Raw genomic sequence first — 20,254 nt, forward strand, 5'->3', positions numbered from 1 at the left:
TAGTACATAGACCCCTAAATCATTAGACATCAGCATAGAAGTGGAACAGCTTTCAACATCATGCAGCTGCTATTCCAACCCCGGCAGCCATTTTATTACAAATAACACATAGAATACTCGACATTTAGAAACTGGTTTTTTTTTCTATATGCGGCTTATAAGTGAGTTATAGGACTTGATTTTGAGTCAGAGCGTAAAACCAATGTTCTTGTAAATTGGCAATATTTACTGTTTAATTCATGCTTACACACTAATAACTACTGTATGCAGATGCAACTTTTCAGGCTATGGAACTGCTGATCAGCACAAGTGAAGTTGCCACCATAAAAAGGATAAAGACGCTCAATGAAGACATTGCGCAGTCCTCAGCAACTGCGAGAACATCACCATTGCGTACAAACAGGAATGAGGCCCCGTGCTGGGCTCTCCTGGGTGGTGATTGAGAGTTGGCCATCCAGACTCACAGAGATGGGTGTGGTATGGGACTGTCACGGGTGAACTAGATGTGAACTCTTGGAGACCATACTCTGACGGAGAATCTGCACCTAGCATGAGACTGGTGCCCCATATGGCTGCGACTAAAGACGTATAAAGTGGGGTTCCCAGCCCTGGCATAGTCAGGTGCACAGTTACGCATTAGGGGAAGGGCGGATACTAGCATTAGCATAAATTCGCTGTCGCACCTACAGCATCAGGCACCAATGCGGTGTCAGCGGCGTGACACTCAGAACCAGGCCCCCTAGTGAGCAGGCAGGGAAGCACGCGGGTATCTGGGAGTCTGTAAGTCAGCGATTGATGTTTTCATACACAGAGGCTTCTTGGAAAACTTTCTGCGGCTTCTGGAAAAGAAAAAAAAATGATGTAATTTGTTTTCAATCAAATGCACTGAGCTAATTTTATTTTATAAAGTGTATTTTGACTACATCAAGTACAGTTCCCAGACATATATATAGGGCAGCAGACTGCAGTGCCGGGCACAGGTACTGCATGGGGGGGGGGTGGGGCCTAAACAGGGAGCTGGTCCATGTCCCCACATAAATACCAATTACGGGGCCTCAAAGCAACCCCCGAGGGCTGACGTACATATCTCTACAGTGTGATTCCCTGGTCACCACCTCTCTCTTCAATCTCTACAGTGTGATTCCCGGTCACCACCTGTCACTCTCCCATCCCTATAGTGTGATTCCCCGGTCACCGCCTGTCCCTCTCCCATCTCTACAGTGTGATTCCCTGGTCACCACCTGTCCCTCTCCCATCTCTATAGTGTGATTCCCCGGTCACCGCCTGTCCCTCTCCCATCTCTATAGTGTGATTCCCCGGTCACCACCTGTCCCTCTCCCATCTCTATAGTGTGATTTCCCGGTCACCACCTGTCCCTCTCCCATCTCTATAGTGTTATTCCCCGGTCACCACCTGTCCCTCTCCCATCTCTATAGTGTGATTCCCCGGTCACCACCTGTCCCTCTCCAACCTCTATAGTGTGATTCCCCGGTCACCGCTTGTCACTCTCCCATCTCTATAGTGTGATTCCCCGGTCACCACCTGTCCCTCTCCCATCTCTATAGTGTGATTCCCCGGTCACCACCTGTCCCTCTCCAACCTCTATAGTGTGATTCCCCGGTCATCACCTGTCCCTCTCCCATCTCTATAGTGTGATTCCCCGGTCACCACTTGTCCCTCTCCCATCTCTATAATGTAATTCCCTAGTCACCGCCTGTCACTCTCCCATCTCTATAGTGTGATTCTCCGGTCACCGCCTGTCTCTCTCCCATCTCTATAGTGTGATTCCCCGGTCACCGCCTGTCCCTCTCCCATCTCTATAGTGTTATTCCCTGGTTACCACCTGTCACTCTCCCATCTCTATAGTGTGATTCCCCGGTCACCGCCAGTCCCTCTCCCATCTCTATAGTGTGATTCCTCGGTCACCACCTGTCCCTCTCCAACCTCTATAGTGTGATTCCCCGGTCACCACCTGTCCCTCTCCCATCTCTATAGTGTGATTCCCCGGTCACCGCCTGTCCCTCTCCCATCTCTATAGTGTTATTCCCCGGTCACCGCCTGTCCCTCTCCCATCTCTATAGTGTTATTCCCTGGACACCACCTATCACTCTCCCATCTCTATAGTGTGATTCCCCGGTCACCACCTGTCCCTCTCCCATCTCTATAGTGTGATTCCCCGGTCACCACCTGTCACTTTCCCATCTCTATAGTGTGATTCCCCGGTCACCGCCTGTCTCTCTCCCATCTCTATAGTGTTATTCACTGGTCACCGCCTGTCACTCTCCCATCTCTATAGTGTGATTCCCCGTTCACCACCTGTCCCTCTCCCATCTCTATAGTGTGATTCCCCGGTCACCGCCTGTCCCTCTCCCATCTCTATAGTGTGATTCCCCGGTCACCGCCTGTCCCTCTCCCATCTCTATAGTGTGATTCCCCGGTCACCACCTGTCCCTCTCCCATCTCTATAGTGTGATTCCCTGGTCATCGCCTGTCCCTCTCCCATCTCTATAGTGTGATTCACCGTTCACCACCTGTCACTTTCCCATCTCTATAGTGTGATTCCCCGGTCACCACCTGTCCCTCTCTTATCTCTATAGTGTGATTTCCCGGTCACCGCCTGTCCCTCTCCCATCTCTATAGTGTTATTCCCTGGTCACCGCCTGTCACTCTCCCATCGCTATAGTGTGATTCCCCGTTCATCACCTGTCCCTCTCCCATCTCTATAGTGTGATTCCCCGGTCACCGCCTGTCCCTCTCCCATCTCTATAGTGTGATTCCCCGGTCACCACCTGTCCCTCTCCCATCTCTATAGTGTGATTCCCTGGTCATCGCCTGTCCCTCTCCCATCTCTATAGTGTGATTCCCCGGTCACCACCTGTCACTCTCCCATCTCTATAGTGTATTTCCCCGGTCACCGCCTGTCACTCTCCCATCTCTATAGTGTAATTACCCGGTCACCACCTGTCCCTCTCCCATCTCTATAGTGTGATTTCCCGGTCACCACCTGTCCCTCTCCCATCTCTATAGTGTGATTCCCCGGTCACCACCTATCCCTCTCCCATCTCTATAGTGTGATTCCCCGGTCACCACCTGTCCCTCTCCAACCTCTATAGTGTGATTCCCCGGTCACCGCCTGTCCCTCTCCCATCTCTATAGTGTGATTCCCCGGTCACCGCCTGTCCCTCTCCCATCTCTATAGTGTAATTACCCGGTCACCACCTGTCCCTCTCCCATCTCTATAGTGTAATTACCCGGTCACCACCTGTCCCTCTCCCATCTCTATAGTGTGATTCCTCGGTCACGACCTGTCCCTCTCCAACCTCTATAGTGTGATTCCCCGGTCACCACCTGTCCCTCTCCCATCTCTATAGTGTGATTCCCCGGTCACCGCCTGTCCCTCTCCCATCTCTATAGTGTGATTCCCCGGTCACCACCTGTCCCTCTCCCATCTCTATAGTGTTATTCCCCGGTCACCGCCTGTCCCTCTCCCATCTCTATAGTGTAATTCCCCGGTCACCACCTGTCCCTCTCCCATCTCTATAGTGTGATTCCCCGGTCACCACCTGTCCCTCTCCCATCTCTATAGTGTGATTCCTCGGTCACCACCTGTCCCTCTCCAACCTCTATAGTGTGATTCCCCGGTCATCACCTGTCCCTCTCCCATCTCTATAGTGTGATTCCCCGGTCACCGCCTGTCACTCTCCCATCTCTATAGTGTGATTCTCCGGTCACCGCCTGTCCCTCTCCCATCTCTATAGTGTGATTCCCCGGTCACCGCCTGTCCCTCTCCCATCTCTATAGTGTTATTCCCCGGTCACCACCTGTCCCTCTCCCATCTCTATAGTGTGATTCCCCGGTCACCGCCTGTCCCTCTCCCATCTCTATAGTGTTATTCCCCGGTCACCACCTGTCCCTCTCCCATCTCTATAGTGTGATTCACCGTTCACCACCTGTCACTTTCCCATCTCTATAGTGTGATTCCCCGGTCACCACCTGCCCCTCTCTTATCTCTATAGTGTGATTTCCCGGTCACCGCCTGTCCCTCTCCCATCTCTTTAGTGTGATTCCCCGGTCACCACCTGTCCCTCTCCCATCTCTATAGTGTGATTCCCCGGTCACCGCCTGTCACTCTCCCATCTCTATAGTGTGATTCCCCGGTCACCACCTGTCACTCTCCCATCTCTATAGTGTTATTCCCTGGTCACCGCCTGTCACTCTCCCATCTCTATAGTGTGATTCCCCGTTCATCACCTGTCCCTCTCCCATCTCTATAGTGTGATTCCCCGGTCACCGCCTGTCCCTCTCCCATCTCTATAGTGTGATTCCCCGGTCACCACCTGTCCCTCTCCCATCTCTATAGTGTGATTTCCCGGTCACCACCTGTCCCTCTCCCATCTCTATAGTGTGATTCCCCGGTCACCACCTATCCCTCTCCCATCTCTATAGTGTGATTCCCCGGTCACCACCTGTCCCTCTCCAACCTCTATAGTGTGATTCCCCGGTCACCGCCTGTCCCTCTCCCATCTCTATAGTGTGATTCCCCGGTCACCGCCTGTCCCTCTCCCATCTCTATAGTGTAATTACCCGGTCACCACCTGTCCCTCTCCCATCTCTATAGTGTAATTACCCGGTCACCACCTGTCCCTCTCCCATCTCTATAGTGTGATTCCTCGGTCACCACCTGTCCCTCTCCAACCTCTATAGTGTGATTCCCCGGTCACCACCTGTCCCTCTCCCATCTCTATAGTGTGATTCCCCGGTCACCACCTGTCCCTCTCCCATCTCTATAGTGTGATTCCCCGGTCACCACCTGTCCCTCTCCCATCTCTATAGTGTTATTCCCCGGTCACCGCCTGTCCCTCTCCCATCTCTATAGTGTAATTCCCCGGTCACCACCTGTCCCTCTCCCATCTCTATAGTGTGATTCCCCGGTCACCACCTGTCCCTCTCCCATCTCTATAGTGTGATTCCTCGGTCACCACCTGTCCCTCTCCAACCTCTATAGTGTGATTCCCCGGTCATCACCTGTCCCTCTCCCATCTCTATAGTGTGATTCCCCGGTCACCGCCTGCCACTCTCCCATCTCTATAGTGTGATTCTCCGGTCACCGCCTGTCCCTCTCCCATCTCTATAGTGTGATTCCCCGGTCACCGCCTGTCCCTCTCCCATCTCTATAGTGTAATTACCCGGTCACCACCTGTCCCTCTCCCATCTCTATAGTGTAATTACCCGGTCACCACCTGTCCCTCTCCCATCTCTATAGTGTGACTCCTCGGTCACGACCTGTCCCTCTCCAACCTCTATAGTGTGATTCCCCGGTCACCACCTGTCCCTCTCCCATCTCTATAGTGTGATTCCCCGGTCACCGCCTGTCCCTCTCCCATCTCTATAGTGTGATTCCCCGTTCACCACCTGTCCCTCTCCCATCTCTATAGTGTTATTCCCCGGTCACCGCCTGTCCCTCTCCCATCTCTATAGTGTAATTCCCCGGTCACCACCTGTCCCTCTCCCATCTCTATAGTGTGATTCCCCGGTCACCACCTGTCCCTCTCCTATCTCTATAGTGTGATTCCTCGGTCACCACCTGTCCCTCTCCAACCTCTATAGTGTGATTCCCCGGTCATCACCTGTCCCTCTCCCATCTCTATAGTGTGATTCCCCGGTCACCGCCTGTCACTCTCCCATCTCTATAGTGTGATTCTCCGGTCACCGCCTGTCCCTCTCCCATCTCTATAGTGTGATTCCCCGGTCACCGCCTGTCCCTCTCCCATCTCTATAGTGTTATTCCCCGGTCACCACCTGTCCCTCTCCCATCTCTATAGTGTGATTCCCCGGTCACCGCCTGTCCCTCTCCCATCTCTATAGTGTTATTCCCCGGTCACCACCTGTCCCTCTCCCATCTCTATAGTGTGATTCACCGTTCACCACCTGTCACTTTCCCATCTCTATAGTGTGATTCCCCGGTCACCACCTGCCCCTCTCTTATCTCTATAGTGTGATTTCCCGGTCACCGCCTGTCCCTCTCCCATCTCTTTAGTGTGATTCCCCGGTCACCACCTGTCCCTCTCCCATCTCTATAGTGTGATTCCCCGGTCACCGCCTGTCACTCTCCCATCTCTATAGTGTGATTCCCCGGTCACCACCTGTCACTCTCCCATCTCTATAGTGTTATTCCCTGGTCACCGCCTGTCACTCTCCCATCTCTATAGTGTGATTCCCCGTTCATCACCTGTCCCTCTCCCATCTCTATAGTGTGATTCCCCGGTCACCGCCTGTCCCTCTCCCATCTCTATAGTGTGATTCCCCGGTCACCACCTGTCCCTCTCCCATCTCTATAGTGTGATTCCCTGGTCATCGCCTGTCCCTCTCCCATCTCTATAGTGTGATTCCCCGTTCACCACCTGTCCCTCTCCTATCTCTATAGTGTGATTCCCCGTTCATCACCTGTCCCTCTCCCATCTCTATAGTGTGATTCCCCGGTCCAACCTGTCCCTCTCCCATCTCTACAGTGTGATTTCCCGGTCACCACCTGTCCTTCTCCGATCTCTATAGTGTGATTCCCTAGTCAGCACCTGTCCCTCTCCCTCTCTATAGTGTGATTCCCCGGTCACCAGCTGTTCCTCTCCCATCTCTATAGTGTGATTCCCCAGTCACCACCTGTCACTCTCCCATCTCTATAGTGTGATTCCCCGGTCACCGCTTGTCACTCTCCCATCTCTATAGTGTGATTCCCCAGTCACCACCTGTCACTCTCCTATCTCTATAGTGTGATTCCCCAGTCACCACCTGTCCCTCTCCCATCTCTATAGTGTGATTCCCCGGTCACCACCTGTCCCTCTCCCATCTCTATAGTGTGATTCCCCGGTCACCACCTGTCCCTCTCCCATCTCTATAGTGTGATTCCCCGGTCACCACCTGTCCCTCTCCCGTCTCTATAGTGTGATTCCCCGGTCACCACCTGTCACTCTCCTATCTCTATAGTGTGATTCCCCAGTCACCACCTGTCACTCTCCTATCTCTATAGTGTGATTCCCCAGTCACCACCTGTCACTCTCCCATCTCTATAGTGTGATTCCCCGGTCACCGCCTGTCCCTCTCCCATCTCTATAGTGTGATTCCCCGGTCACCGCCTGTCCCTCTCCCATCTCTATAGTGTAATTACCCGGTCACCACCTGTCCCTCTCCCATCTCTATAGTGTAATTACCCGGTCACCACCTGTCCCTCTCCCATCTCTATAGTGTGATTCCTCGGTCACCACCTGTCCCTCTCCAACCTCTATAGTGTGATTCCCCGGTCACCACCTGTCCCTCTCCCATCTCTATAGTGTGATTCCCCGGTCACCGCCTGTCCCTCTCCCATCTCTATAGTGTGATTCCCCGGTCACCACCTGTCCCTCTCCCATCTCTATAGTGTTATTCCCCGGTCACTGCCTGTCCCTCTCCCATCTCTATAGTGTAATTCCCCGGTCACCACCTGTCCCTCTCCCATCTCTATAGTGTGATTCCCCGGTCACCACCTGTCCCTCTCCCATCTCTATAGTGTGATTCCTCGGTCACCACCTGTCCCTCTCCAACCTCTATAGTGTGATTCCCCGGTCATCACCTGTCCCTCTCCCATCTCTTTAGTGTGATTCCCCGGTCACCGCCTGTCACTCTCCCATCTCTATAGTGTGATTCTCCGGTCCCTCTCCCATCTCTATATATTGTGATTCCCCGGTCACCGCCTGTCCCTCTCCCATCTCTATAGTGTTATTCCCCGGTCACCACCTGTCCCTCTCCCATCTCTATAGTGTGATTCCCCGGTCACCGCCTGTCCCTCTCCCATCTCTATAGTGTTATTCCCCGGTCACCACCTGTCCCTCTCCCATCTCTATAGTGTGATTCACCGTTCACCACCTGTCACTTTCCCATCTCTATAGTGTGATTCCCCGGTCACCACCTGTCCCTCTCTTATCTCTATAGTGTGATTTCCCGGTCACCGCCTGTCCCTCTCCCATCTCTTTAGTGTGATTCCCCGGTCACCACCTGTCCCTCTCCCATCTCTATAGTGTGATTCCCCGGTCACCGCCTGTCACTCTCCCATCTCTATAGTGTGATTCCCCGGTCACTAACCTGTCACTCTCCCATCTCTATAGTGTTATTCCCTGGCCACCGCCTGTCACTCTCCCATCTCTATAGTGTGATTCCCCGTTCATCACCTGTCCCTCTCCCATCTCTATAGTGTGATTCCCCGGTCACCGCCTGTCCCTCTCCCATCTCTATAGTGTGATTCCCCGGTCACCACCTGTCCCTCTCCCATCTCTATAGTGTGATTCCCTGGTCATCGCCTGTCCCTCTCCCATCTCTATAGTGTGATTCCCCGTTCACCACCTGTCCCTCTCCTATCTCTATAGTGTGATTCCCCGTTCATCACCTGTCCCTCTCCCATCTCTATAGTGTGATTCCCCGGTCACCGTCTGTCACTCTCCCATCTCTATAGTGTGATTCCCCGGTCCAACCTGTCCCTCTCCCATCTCTACAGTGTGATTTCCCGGTCACCACCTGTCCTTCTCCGATCTCTATAGTGTGATTCCCTAGTCAGCACCTGTCCCTCTCCCCTCTCTATAGTGTGATTCCCCGGTCACCAGCTGTACCTCTCCCATCTCTATAGTGTGATTACCTAGTCACCACCTGTCCCTCTCCCCTCTCTATAGTGTGATTCCCCGGTCACCACCTGTCCCTCTCCCATCTCTATAGTGTGATTCCCCAGTCACCACCTGTCACTCTCCTATCTCTATAGTGTGATTCCCCAGTCACCACCTGTCACTCTCCCATCTCTATAGTGTGATTCCCCGGTCACCGCTTGTCACTCTCCCATCTCTATAGTGTGATTCCCCGGTCACCACCTGTCCCTCTCCCAACTCTATAGTGTGATTCCCCAGTCACCACCTGTCCCTCTCACATCTCTATAGTGTGATTCCCCGGTCACCACCTGTCCCTCTCCCATCTCTATAGTGTGATTCCCCGGTCACCACCTGTCCGTCTTCCATCTCTATAGTGTGATTCCCCGGTCATCACCTGTCCCTCTCCCATCTCTATAGTGTGATTCCCCGGTCACCACCTGTCCCTCTCCCATCTCTATAGTGTGATTCCCCGGTCACCGCCTGTCCCTCTCCCATCTCTATAGTGTGATTCCCCGGTCACCACCTGTCCCTCTCCCATCTCTATAATGTGATTCCCCAGTCACCACCTGTCCCTCTCCCATCTCTATAGTGTAATTCCCCGGTCACCACCTGTCCCTCTCCCATCTCTATAGTGTGATTCCCCAGTCACCACCTGTCCCTCTCCCATCTCTATAGTGGGATTCCCCGGTCACCACCTGTCCGTCTCCCATCTCTATAGTGTGATTCCCTGGACACCACCTGTCACTCTCCCATCTCTATAGTGTGATTCCCCGGTCATCACCTGTCCCTCTCCCATCTCTATAGTGTAATTCCCCGGTCATCACCAGTCCCTCTCCCATCTCTATAGTGTGATTCCCCGGTCATCACCTGTCCCTCTCCCATCTCTATAGTGTAATTCCCCGGTCATCACCCGTCCCTCTCCCATCTCTATAGTGTGATTCCTCGGTCATCACCTGTCCCTCTCCCATCTCTATAGTGTAATTCCCCGGTCATCACCAGTCCCTCTCCCATCTCTATAGTGTGATTCCCCGGACACCACCTGTCCCTCTCCCATCTCTATAGTGTGATTCCCCGGTCATCACCTGTCCCTCTCCCATCTCTATAGTGTGATTCCCCGGTCATCACCTGTCCCTCTCCCATCTCTATAGTGTGATTCCCCGGTCATCACCTGTCCCTCTCCCATCTCTATAGTGGGATTCCCCGGTCACCACCTGTCCCTCTCCCATCTCTATAGTGTGATTCCCCGGTCACCGCCTGTCCCTCTCCCATCTCTATAGTGTGATTCCCCGGTCACCACCTGTCCCTCTCCCATCTCTATAGTGTGATTCCCTGGACACCGCCTGTCCCTCTCCCATCTCTATAGTGTGATTCCCCGGTCACCACCTGTCACTTTCTTATCTCTATAGTGTGATTCCCCAGTCACCACCTGTCCCTCTCCCATCTCTATAGTGTGATTCCCCGGTCACCACCTGTCCCTCTCCCATCTCTATAGTGTGATTCCCCAGTAACCACCTGTCCCTCTCCCATCTCTATAGTGTAATTCCCCGGTCACCATCTGTCCCTCTCCCATCTCTATAGTGTTATTCCCTGGTCACCACCTGTCCCTCTCCCATCTCTATAGTGTGATTCCCCAGTCACCACCTGTCCCTCTCCCATCTCTATAGTGTGATTCCCCGGTCACCACCTGTCCCTCTCCCATCTCTATAGTGTGATTCCCCAGTAACCACCTGTCCCTCTCCCATCTCTATAGTGTAATTCCCCGGTCACCATCTGTCCCTCTCCCATCTCTATAGTGTGATTCCCCGGTCACCACCTGTCACTCTCCCATCTCTATAGTGTGATTCCCCGGTCACCACCTGTCACTCTCCCATCTCTATAGTGTGATTCCCCGGTCACCGCCAGTCACTCTCCCATCTCTATAGTGTGATTCCCCAGTCACTACCTGTCGTTCTCCCATCTCTATAGTGTGATTCCCCGGTCACCACCTGTCACTCTCCCATCTCTATAGTGTGATTCCCCGATCACCACCTGTCCCTCTCCCATCTCTATAGTGTGATTCCCTAGTCACCACTTGTCCCTCTCCCATCTCTATAGTGTGATTCCCCGGTCACCAGCTGTACCTCTCCCATCTCTATAGTGTGATTACCTAGTCACCACCTGTCCCTCTCCCCTCTCTATAGTGTGATTCCCCGGTCACCACCTGTCCCTCTCCCATCTCTATAGTGTGATTCCCCGGTCATCACCACCAGTCCCTCTCCCATCTCTATAGTGTGATTCCCCGGTCACCACCTGTCCCTCTCCAACCTCTATAGTGTGATTCCCCGGTCACCACCTGTCACTCTCCCATCTCTATAGTGTGATTCCCCAGTCACCACCTGTCCCTCTCCCATCTCTATAGTGTGATTCCCCGGTCACCGCTTGTCACTCTCCCATCTCTATAGTGTGATTCCCCGGTCACCACCTGTCCCTCTCACATCTCTATAGTGTGATTCCCCGGTCACCACCTGTCCCTCTCCCATCTCTATAGTGTGATTCCCCGGTCACCGCTTGTCACTCTCCCATCTCTATAGTGTGATTCCCCGGTCACCACCTGTCCCTCTCCCATCTCTATAGTGTGATTCCCCGGTCACCACCTGTCCCTCTCACATCTCTATAGTGTGATTCCCCGGTCATCACCTGTCCCTCTCCCATCTCTATAGTGTGATTCCCCGGTCACCGCCTGTCACTCTCCCATCTCTATAGTGTGATTCCCCGGTCACCGATTGTCACTCTCCCATCTCTATAGTGTGATTCCCCGGTCACCACCTGTCCCTCTCACATCTCTATAGTGTGATTCCCCGGTCACCACCTGTCCCTCTCCCATCTCTATAGTGTGATTCCCCGGTCACCACCTGTCCGTCTTCCATCTCTATAGTGTGATTCCCCGGTGATCACCTGTCCCTCTCCCATCTCTATAGTGTGATTCCCCGGTCACCACCTGTCCCTCTCCCATCTCTATAGTGTGATTCCCTAGTCACCACCTGTCCCTCTCCCATCTCTATAGTGGGATTCCCCGGTCACCACCTGTCCGTCTCCCATCTCTATAGTGTGATTCCCTGGACACCACCTGTCACTCTCCCATCTCTATAGTGTGATTCCCCGGTCATCACCTGTCCCTCTCCCATCTCTATAGTGTAATTCCCCGGTCATCACCAGTCCCTCTCCCATCTCTATAGTGTGATTCCCCGGTCATCACCTGTCCCTCTCCCATCTCTATAGTGTAATTCCCCGGTCATCACCTGTCCCTCTCCCATCTCTATAGTGTAATTCCCCGGTCATCACCTGTCCCTCTCCCATCTCTATAGTGTGATTCCCCGGTCACCACCTGTCCCTCTCCCATCTCTATAGTGTGATTCCCCGGTCATCACCTGTCCCTCTCCCATCTCTATAGTGTAAGTCCCCGGTCATCACCTGTCCCTCTCCCATCTCTATAGTGTGATTCCCCGGTCACCACCTGTCACTCTCCCATCTCTATAGTGTGATTCCCCGGTCACCACCTGTCACTCTCCCATCTCTATAGTGTGATTCCCCGGTCATCACCTGTCCCTCTCCCATCTCTATAGTGTAATTCCCCGGTCATCACCAGTCCCTCTCCCATCTCTATAGTGTGATTCCCCGGTCATCACCTGTCCCTCTCCCATCTCTATAGTGTAATTCCCCGGTCATCACCTGTCCTTCTCCCATCTCTATAGTGTGATTCCCTAGCAGAGGCGGATTGGCCATAGAGTTTACAGGGAAGATTCCCGGTGGGCCGGCGCACCCGTGGGGCCTGTTTTGTTTGAGGACATGTGGTCCTTTTTATAGACATAATGAATAAGATGCAAAATAATTTGCATATATGAAAATGACTTTGCCACTTAGCCTGTGATTGCAGATGATCTAGTGTATGCTCTGTCTGCCTGCTTGGCTGACATATAAGATTGAGTGAATAGTGACTGGGATACGGTTGGTGTAATAAGCAAGAAAATATCTTTCTAATTAATGATATAGTTTCCTAAATTCTGAAGGTGTATCATATAATGTGCTCATAATATTTAATTTTATTTATCTTTAACTTCCCACTTGATGCTGGACATGCCCACTATCTGGAAAGTCTTGTGGGGAGGGTGCTGCTGCCATGGCCCATGGCGAGACCTTACACCTCTGGTGCTGCCCATGTGGGGCCACTAGTACAAATTTTTCCAGGGCCGCTTTTTGTTCCCAATCCGCCCCTGTTCCCTAGTCACCACTTGTCCCTCTCCCATCTCTTTAGTGTAATTCCACGGTCACCGCCTGTCCCTCTCCCATCTCTTTAGTGTAATTCCCCGGTCACCCCCTGTCCCTCTCCCATCTCTATAGTGGGATTCCCCGGTCACCACCTGTCCCTCTCCCATCTCTATAGTGGGATTCCCCGGTCACCACCTGTCCCTCTCCCATCTCTATAGTGTGATTCCCTGGACACCGCCTGTCCCTCTCCCATCTCTATAGTGTGATTCCCCGGTCACCACCTGTCACTTTCTTATCTCTATAGTGTGATTCCCCAGTCACCACCTGTCCCTCTCCCATCTCTATAGTGTGATTCCCCAGTAACCACCTGTCCCTCTCCCATCTCTATAGTGTGATTCCCCGGTCACCGCCTGTCCCTCTCCCATCTCTATAGTGTAATTCCCCGGTCACCATCTGTCCCTCTCCCATCTCTATAGTGTGATTCCCCGGTCACCACCTGTCACTCTCCCATCTCTATAGTGTGATTCCCTGGTCACCACCTGTCCCTCTCCCATCTCTATAGTGTGATTCCCCAGTCACTACCTGTCGTTCTCCCATCTCTATAGTGTGATTCCCCGGTCACCACCTGTCACTCTCCCATCTCTATAGTGTGATTCCCCGATCACCACCTGTCCCTCTCCCATCTCTATAGTGTGATTCCCTAGTCACCACTTGTCCCTCTCCCATCTCTATAGTGTGATTCCCCGGTCACCACCTGTCCCTCTCCCATCTCTATAGTGTGATTCCCCGGTCACCGCCTGTCCCTCTCCCATCTCTTTAGTGTGATTCGCTGGTCACCACCTGTCCCTCTCCCATCTCTATAGTGTGATTCCCCGGTCACCACCTGTCCCTCTCCCATCTCTATAGTGTGATTCCCCGGTCACCACCTGTCCCTCTTCCATCTCTATAGTGTGATTCCCCGGTCACCACCTGTCCCTCTTCCATCGCTATAGTGTGATTCCCCGGTCACCACCTGTCCCTCTCCCATCTCTATAGTGTGATTCCCCGGTCACCACCTGTCACTCTCCCATCTCTATAGTGTTATTCCCTGGACACCACCTGTCACTCTCCCAACTCTATAGTGTAATTCCCCGGTCATCACCTGTCCCTCTCCCATCTCTATAGTGTGATTCCCCAGTCACCACCTGTCCCTCTCCCATCTCTATAGTGTGATTCCCCGGTCACCACCTGTCCCACTCCCATCTCTATAGTGTGATTCCCCGGTCACCACCTGTCCCTCTCCCATCTCTATAGTGTAATTCCCCGGTCACCGCCTGTCCCTCTCCCATCTTTACAGTGTGATTACCCAGTCACCACCTGTCACTCTCCCATCTCTATAGTGTGATTCCCTGGTCACCGCCTGTCCTTCTCCCATCTCTATAGTGTGATTCCCCGGTCACCACCTGTCCCTCTCCCCTCTCTATAGTGTGATTCCCCAGTCACCAGCTGTCCCTCTCCCATCTCTATAGTGTAATTCCCCGGTCACCGCCTGTCCCTCTCCCATCTTTACAGTGTGATTACCCAGTCACCACCTGTCACTCTCCCATCTCTATAGTGTGATTCCCTGGTCACCGCCTGTCCTTCTCCCATCTCTATAGTGTGATTCCCCGGTCACCACCTGTCCCTCTCCCCTCTCTATAGTGTGATTCCCCGGTCACCAGCTGTCCCTCTCCCATCTCTATAGTGTGATTCCCTAGTCACCACCTGTCCCTCTCCGCTCTCTATAGTGTGATTCCCCAGTCACCACCTGTCACTCTCCCCTCTCTATAGTGTGATTCCCTAGTCACCAGCTGTCCCTCTCCCATCTCTATAGTGGGATTCCCTAGTCACCACCTGTCCCTCTCCGCTCTCTATAGTGTGATTCCCCAGTCACCACCTGTCACTCTCCCCTCTCTATAGTGTGATTCCCTAGTCACCAGCTGTCCCTCTCCCATCTCTATAGTGTGATTCCCTAGACACCACCTGTCCCTCTCCCATCTCTACAGTGTGATTCCCCAGTCACCACCTGTCACTCTCCCATCTCTATAGTGTGATTCCCTGGTCACCACCTGTCCCTCTCCCATCTCTATAGTGTAATTCCCCGGTCACCACCTGTCCCTCTCCCATCTCTATAGTGTGATTCCCTGGTCACCACCTGTCCCTCTCCCATCTCTATAGTGTTATTCCCCGGTCACCACCTGTCCCTCTCCTATCTCTATAGTGTGATTCCCCGGTCACCACCTGTCCCTCTCCCATCTCTATAGTGTGATTCCCCGGTCACCACCTGTCCCTCTCCCATCTCTATAGTGTGATTCCCCGGTCACCACCTGTCCCTCTCCCATCTCTATAGTGTGATTCCCCGGTCACCACCTGTCCCTCTCCCATCTCTATAGTGTAATTCCGCGGTCATCACCTGTCCCTCTCCCATCTCTATAGTGTGATTCCCCGGTCACCACCTGTCCCTCTCCCTTCTCTATAGTGTGATTCCCTGGTCACCACCTCTCTCTTCCATCTCTACAGTGTGATTCCCCGGTCACCACCTGTCCCTCTCCCATCTCTATAGTGTGATTCCCCGGTCACCACCTGTCCCTCTCTCATCTCTATAGTGTGATTCCCCGGTCACCACCTGTCACTCTCCCATCTCTATAGTGTATTTCTCCGGTCACCCCCTGTCCCTCTTCCATCTCTATAGTGTGATTACCCGGTCACCACCTGTCCCTCTCCCATCTCTATAGTGTGATTCCCCGGTCACCACCTGTCCCTCTCTCATCTCTATAGTGTGATTCCCCGGTCACCACCTGTCACTCTGCCATCTCTATAGTGTATTTCTCCGGTCACCCCCTGTCCCTCTTCCATCTCTATAGTGTGATTACCCGGTCACCGCCAGTCACTCTCCCATCTCTATAGTGTGATTCGCCGGTCTCCACCTGTCCCTCTCCCATCTCTATAGTGTGATTCCCTGGTCACCGCCAGTCACTCTCCCATCTCTATAGTGTGATTCCCCGGTCACCGCCAGTTACTCTCCCATCTCTATAGTGTGATTCCCCGGTCACCACCTGTCACTCTCCCATCTCTATAGTGTGATTCCCCGGTCACCGCCAGTTACTCTCCCATCTCTATAGTGTGATTCCCCGGTCACCGCCTGTCCCTCTCCCATCTCTATAGTGTGATTCCCCGGTCACCATCTGTCCCTCTCCCATCTCTATAGTGTGATTCCCCGGTCACCGCCAGTCACTCTCCCATCTCTATAGTGTGATTCCCCGGTCACCACCTGTCCCTCTCCCATCTCTATAGTGTGATTCCCCAGTCACAACCTGTCCCTCTCCCATCTCTATAGTGTGATTCCCCGGTCACCGCCAGTCACTCTCCCATCTCTATAGTGTGATTCCCCGGTCACCACCTGTCCCTCTCCCATCTCTATAGTGTGATTCCCCGGTCACCACTTGTCCCTCTCCCATCTCTATAGTGTGATTCCCTGGTCACCGCCAGTCCCTCTCCCATCTCTATAGTGTGATTCCCTGGTCACCGCCAGTCACTCTCCCATCTCTATAGTGTGATTCCCCGGTCACCACCTGTCCCTCTCCTATCTCTATAGTGTGATTCCCTGGTCACCACCTGTCCCTCTCCTATCTCTATAGTGTGATTCCCGGGTCACCACCTGTCCCTCTCCCATCTCTATAGTGTGATTCCCCGGTCACCACCTGTCCCTCTCTCATCTCTATAGTGTGATTCCCCGGTCACCACTTGTCCCTCTCCCATCTCTATAGTGTAATTCCCCTGTCACCACCTGTCCCTCTTCCATCTCTATAGTGTGATTCCCCGGTCACCACCTGTCCCTCTCCCATCTCTATAGTGTGATTCCCCGGTCACCACCTGTCCCTCTCCCATCTCTATAGTGTGATTCCCCGGTCACCACCTGTCCCTCTCCCATCTCTATAGTGTGATTCCCCGGTCACCGCCAGTCACTCTCCCATCTCTATAGTGTGATTCTCCGGTCACCACCTGTCCCTCTCCCATCTCTATAGTGTTATTCCCCGGTCACCGCCTGTCATATTCCCCCACACCCATTACACACCTGTGCAAGAGGTGGCTTATCCATGGTTCCTCCAGGTGCCTTTACATGTACAGAGGATTGTCTTACCTGAAAGGAAATATACTCAGTATTATCATATAGAGCAGCCTGAGCCTATTATGGAGCAGTTACAGAGATACGCAGTTCTGTTATACCAACATCTCACAGTACCTGTGGCTTGGGCCCCCTGGCAGGACTTTGGCTGGTGGCATTACGAAGGTCTGTATGGGGTTTCTGCAGGAGAATTCATCATGGGTTGGTTACAGAAGATTTGCTACCTGTGAGATGTGAGGGCTGGACGCAATCTGGAAACCTTGTAAAGTGGAGATGTTGTCCATAGCAACCAATTAAATTATAGTTATCACTGTATAGACTGTGCTAGAGAAATGATAGTTGGAATGTTTTTTTTACTAGCTTTTGTAGGACTCGACTGCTCTCCTTCTACCTCCATTATTACTATTACAGTGACATTTTACACTGCCCCCCTGTGGAAGAACCCTGGAAGTGCATGCCTGATGGATATAATGAGGATTGTAATACATGGGAAGCAGGGATGTCTCACCAAGTCCATGGGTTTGGGTGGTTCTTCATGCAGGACACCATACACATCGTCAGACCGAGGGCCCAGGATCTGCTCAATGAGGGAGGAAAAGGCTGAATGAATAATCTACCAGTAAGGGCCTCATTTATATGTGTATATTGGAGTGAACCTGACGTCTGATGCACCATCACAGTACTACTCCAGTATCAGCTATACATGAGTACTACTCCAGTATCAGCTATACATGAGTACTACTCCAGCATCAGCTATACATGAGTACTACTCCAGCATCAGCTATACATGAGTACTACTCCAGCATCAGCTATACATGAGTACTACTCCAGCATCATTTATACATGAGTACTACTCCAGCATCAGCTATACAAGAGTACTACTCCAGCATCAGCTATACAAGAGTACTTCTCCAGCATCAGCTATACAAGAGTACTTCTCCAGCATCAGCTGTACATGAGTACTACTCCAGCATCAGCTGTACATGAGTACTACTCCAGCATCAGCTATACATGAGTACTACTCCAGCATCAGCTATACATGAGTACTACTCCAGCATCATTTATACATGAGTACTACTCCAGCATCAGCTATACAAGAGTACTACTCCAGCATCAGCTATACAAGAGTACTTCTCCAGCATCAGCTATACAAGAGTACTTCTCCAGCATCAGCTGTACATGAGTACTACTCCAGCATCAGCTGTACATGAGTACTACTCCAGCATCAGCTGTACATGAGTACTTCTCCAGCATCAGCTATACATGAGTACTACTCCAGCATCAGCTATACTAGAGTACTTCTCCAGCATCAGCTGTACATGAGTACTACTCCAGCATCAGCTATACATGAGTACTACTCCAGCATCAGCTGTACATGAGTACTACTCCAGCATCAGCTATACATGAGTACTACTCCAGCATCAGCTGTACATGAGTACTTCTCCAGCATCAGCTGTACATGAGTACTACTCCAGCATCAGCTATACATGAGTACTACTCCAGCATCAGCTGTACATGAGTACTACTCCAGCATCAGCTGTACATGAGTACTACTCCAGCATCAGCTGTACATGAGTACTACTCAAGCATCAGCTGTACATGAGTACTACTCCAGCATAAGCTGTACATGAGTACTACTCCAGCATCAGCTGTACATGAGTACTACTCCAGCATCAGCTGTACATGAGTACTACTCCAGCATCAGCTATACATGAGTACTACTCCAGCATCAGCTATACATGAGTACTACTCCAGCATCAGCTATACATGAGTACTACTCAAGCATCAGCTATACATGAGTACTACTCCAGCGTCAGCTATACATGAGTATTACTCCAGCATCAGCTATACATGAGTGCTACATGTATATAGGGTATATATGAGTGGTACATGTGTATAGGGTACATATGAGTGGTGTATATGAGTGGTACATGTGTATAGGGTACATATGAGTGGTATATATGAGTGGTACATGTGTATAGGGTACATATGAGTGGTATATATGAGTGGTACATGTGTATAGGGTACATATGAGTGGTATATATGTGTGGTACCTGTGTATAGGGTACATATGAGTGGTATATATGAGTGGTACATGTGTATAGGGTATCAGCTATACATGTGTACTACTCAAGCATCAGCTATACATGTGTACTACTCAAGCATCAGCTATACATGAGTACTACTCCAGCATCAGCTATACATGAGTACTACTCCAGCGTCAGCTATACATGAGTATTACTCCAGCATCAGCTATACATGAGTGCTACATGTATATAGGGTATATATGAGTGGTACATGTGTATAGGGTACATATGAGTGGTATATATGAGTGGTACATGTGTATAGGGTACATATGAGTGGTATATATGTGTGGTACCTGTGTATAGGGTACATATGAGTGGTATATATGAGTGGTACATGTGTATAGGGTACATATGAGTGGTATATATGAGTGGTAAATGTGTATAGGGTACATATGAGTGGTATATATGAATGGTACATGTGTATAGGGTACATATGAGTGGTACATGTGTATATGGTACACATAAGTGGTATATATGAGTGCTACATGTGTATAGGGTACATATGAGTGGTACATGTGTATAGGGTACATATGAGTGGTATATATGTGTGGTACATGTGTATAGGGTACATATGAGTGGTATATATGAGTGGTACATGTGTATAGGGTACATATGAGTGGTATATATGAGTAGTACATGTGTATAGGGTACATATGAGTGGTATATATGTGTGGTACCTGTGTATAGGGTACATATGAGTGGTATATATTAGTGGTGCATGTGTATAGGGTACATATGAGTGGTACATGTGTATAGGGTACATATGAGCGGTATATATGAGTTGTACATGTGTATAGGGTACATATGAGTGGTATATATGAGTGGTACATGTGTATAGGGTACATATGAGTGGTATATATGAGTGGTACATGTGTATAGGGTACATAGAGTGGTATACATGAGTGGTACATGTGTATATGGTACATATGAGTGTTATATATGAGTGGTACATGTGCATAGGGTACATATGAGTGGTACATGTGTATAGGGTACACATGAGTGGTATGTGTGTATATGGTACATATGAGTGAGTGGAACATGTGTATAGGGTACATATGAGTGGTATATGTGAGTGGTACATGTGTATAGGGTACATATGAGTGGTATGTGTGTAT

General features: G+C 51.2%; 1 protein-coding gene across 2 annotated transcripts in view; it reads right to left on the bottom strand.

The window, feature by feature from the left end:
* Positions 1-205: 205 nt before the first annotated feature.
* NFAM1 (NFAT activating protein with ITAM motif 1) overlaps positions 206-20,254 on the bottom strand; it is a 36,811-nt gene continuing 16,762 nt past the window's right edge. For both annotated transcript variants that reach the window (XM_063930117.1, XM_063930118.1), the window contains 4 exons: positions 17,561-17,629; positions 17,170-17,232; positions 17,002-17,067; positions 206-839 (listed from right to left, as the gene is read on the bottom strand). In XM_063930117.1, coding sequence (XP_063786187.1) covers positions 786-839; positions 17,002-17,067; positions 17,170-17,232; positions 17,561-17,629 — 252 coding nt within the window. In that variant the 3' untranslated portion in view covers positions 206-785. The remainder of the gene's footprint in view (positions 840-17,001; positions 17,068-17,169; positions 17,233-17,560; positions 17,630-20,254) is intronic.

Source organism: Pseudophryne corroboree, chromosome 6 (assembly GCF_028390025.1).
Source record: "Pseudophryne corroboree isolate aPseCor3 chromosome 6, aPseCor3.hap2, whole genome shotgun sequence".
Taxonomy (NCBI): domain Eukaryota; kingdom Metazoa; phylum Chordata; class Amphibia; order Anura; family Myobatrachidae; genus Pseudophryne; species Pseudophryne corroboree.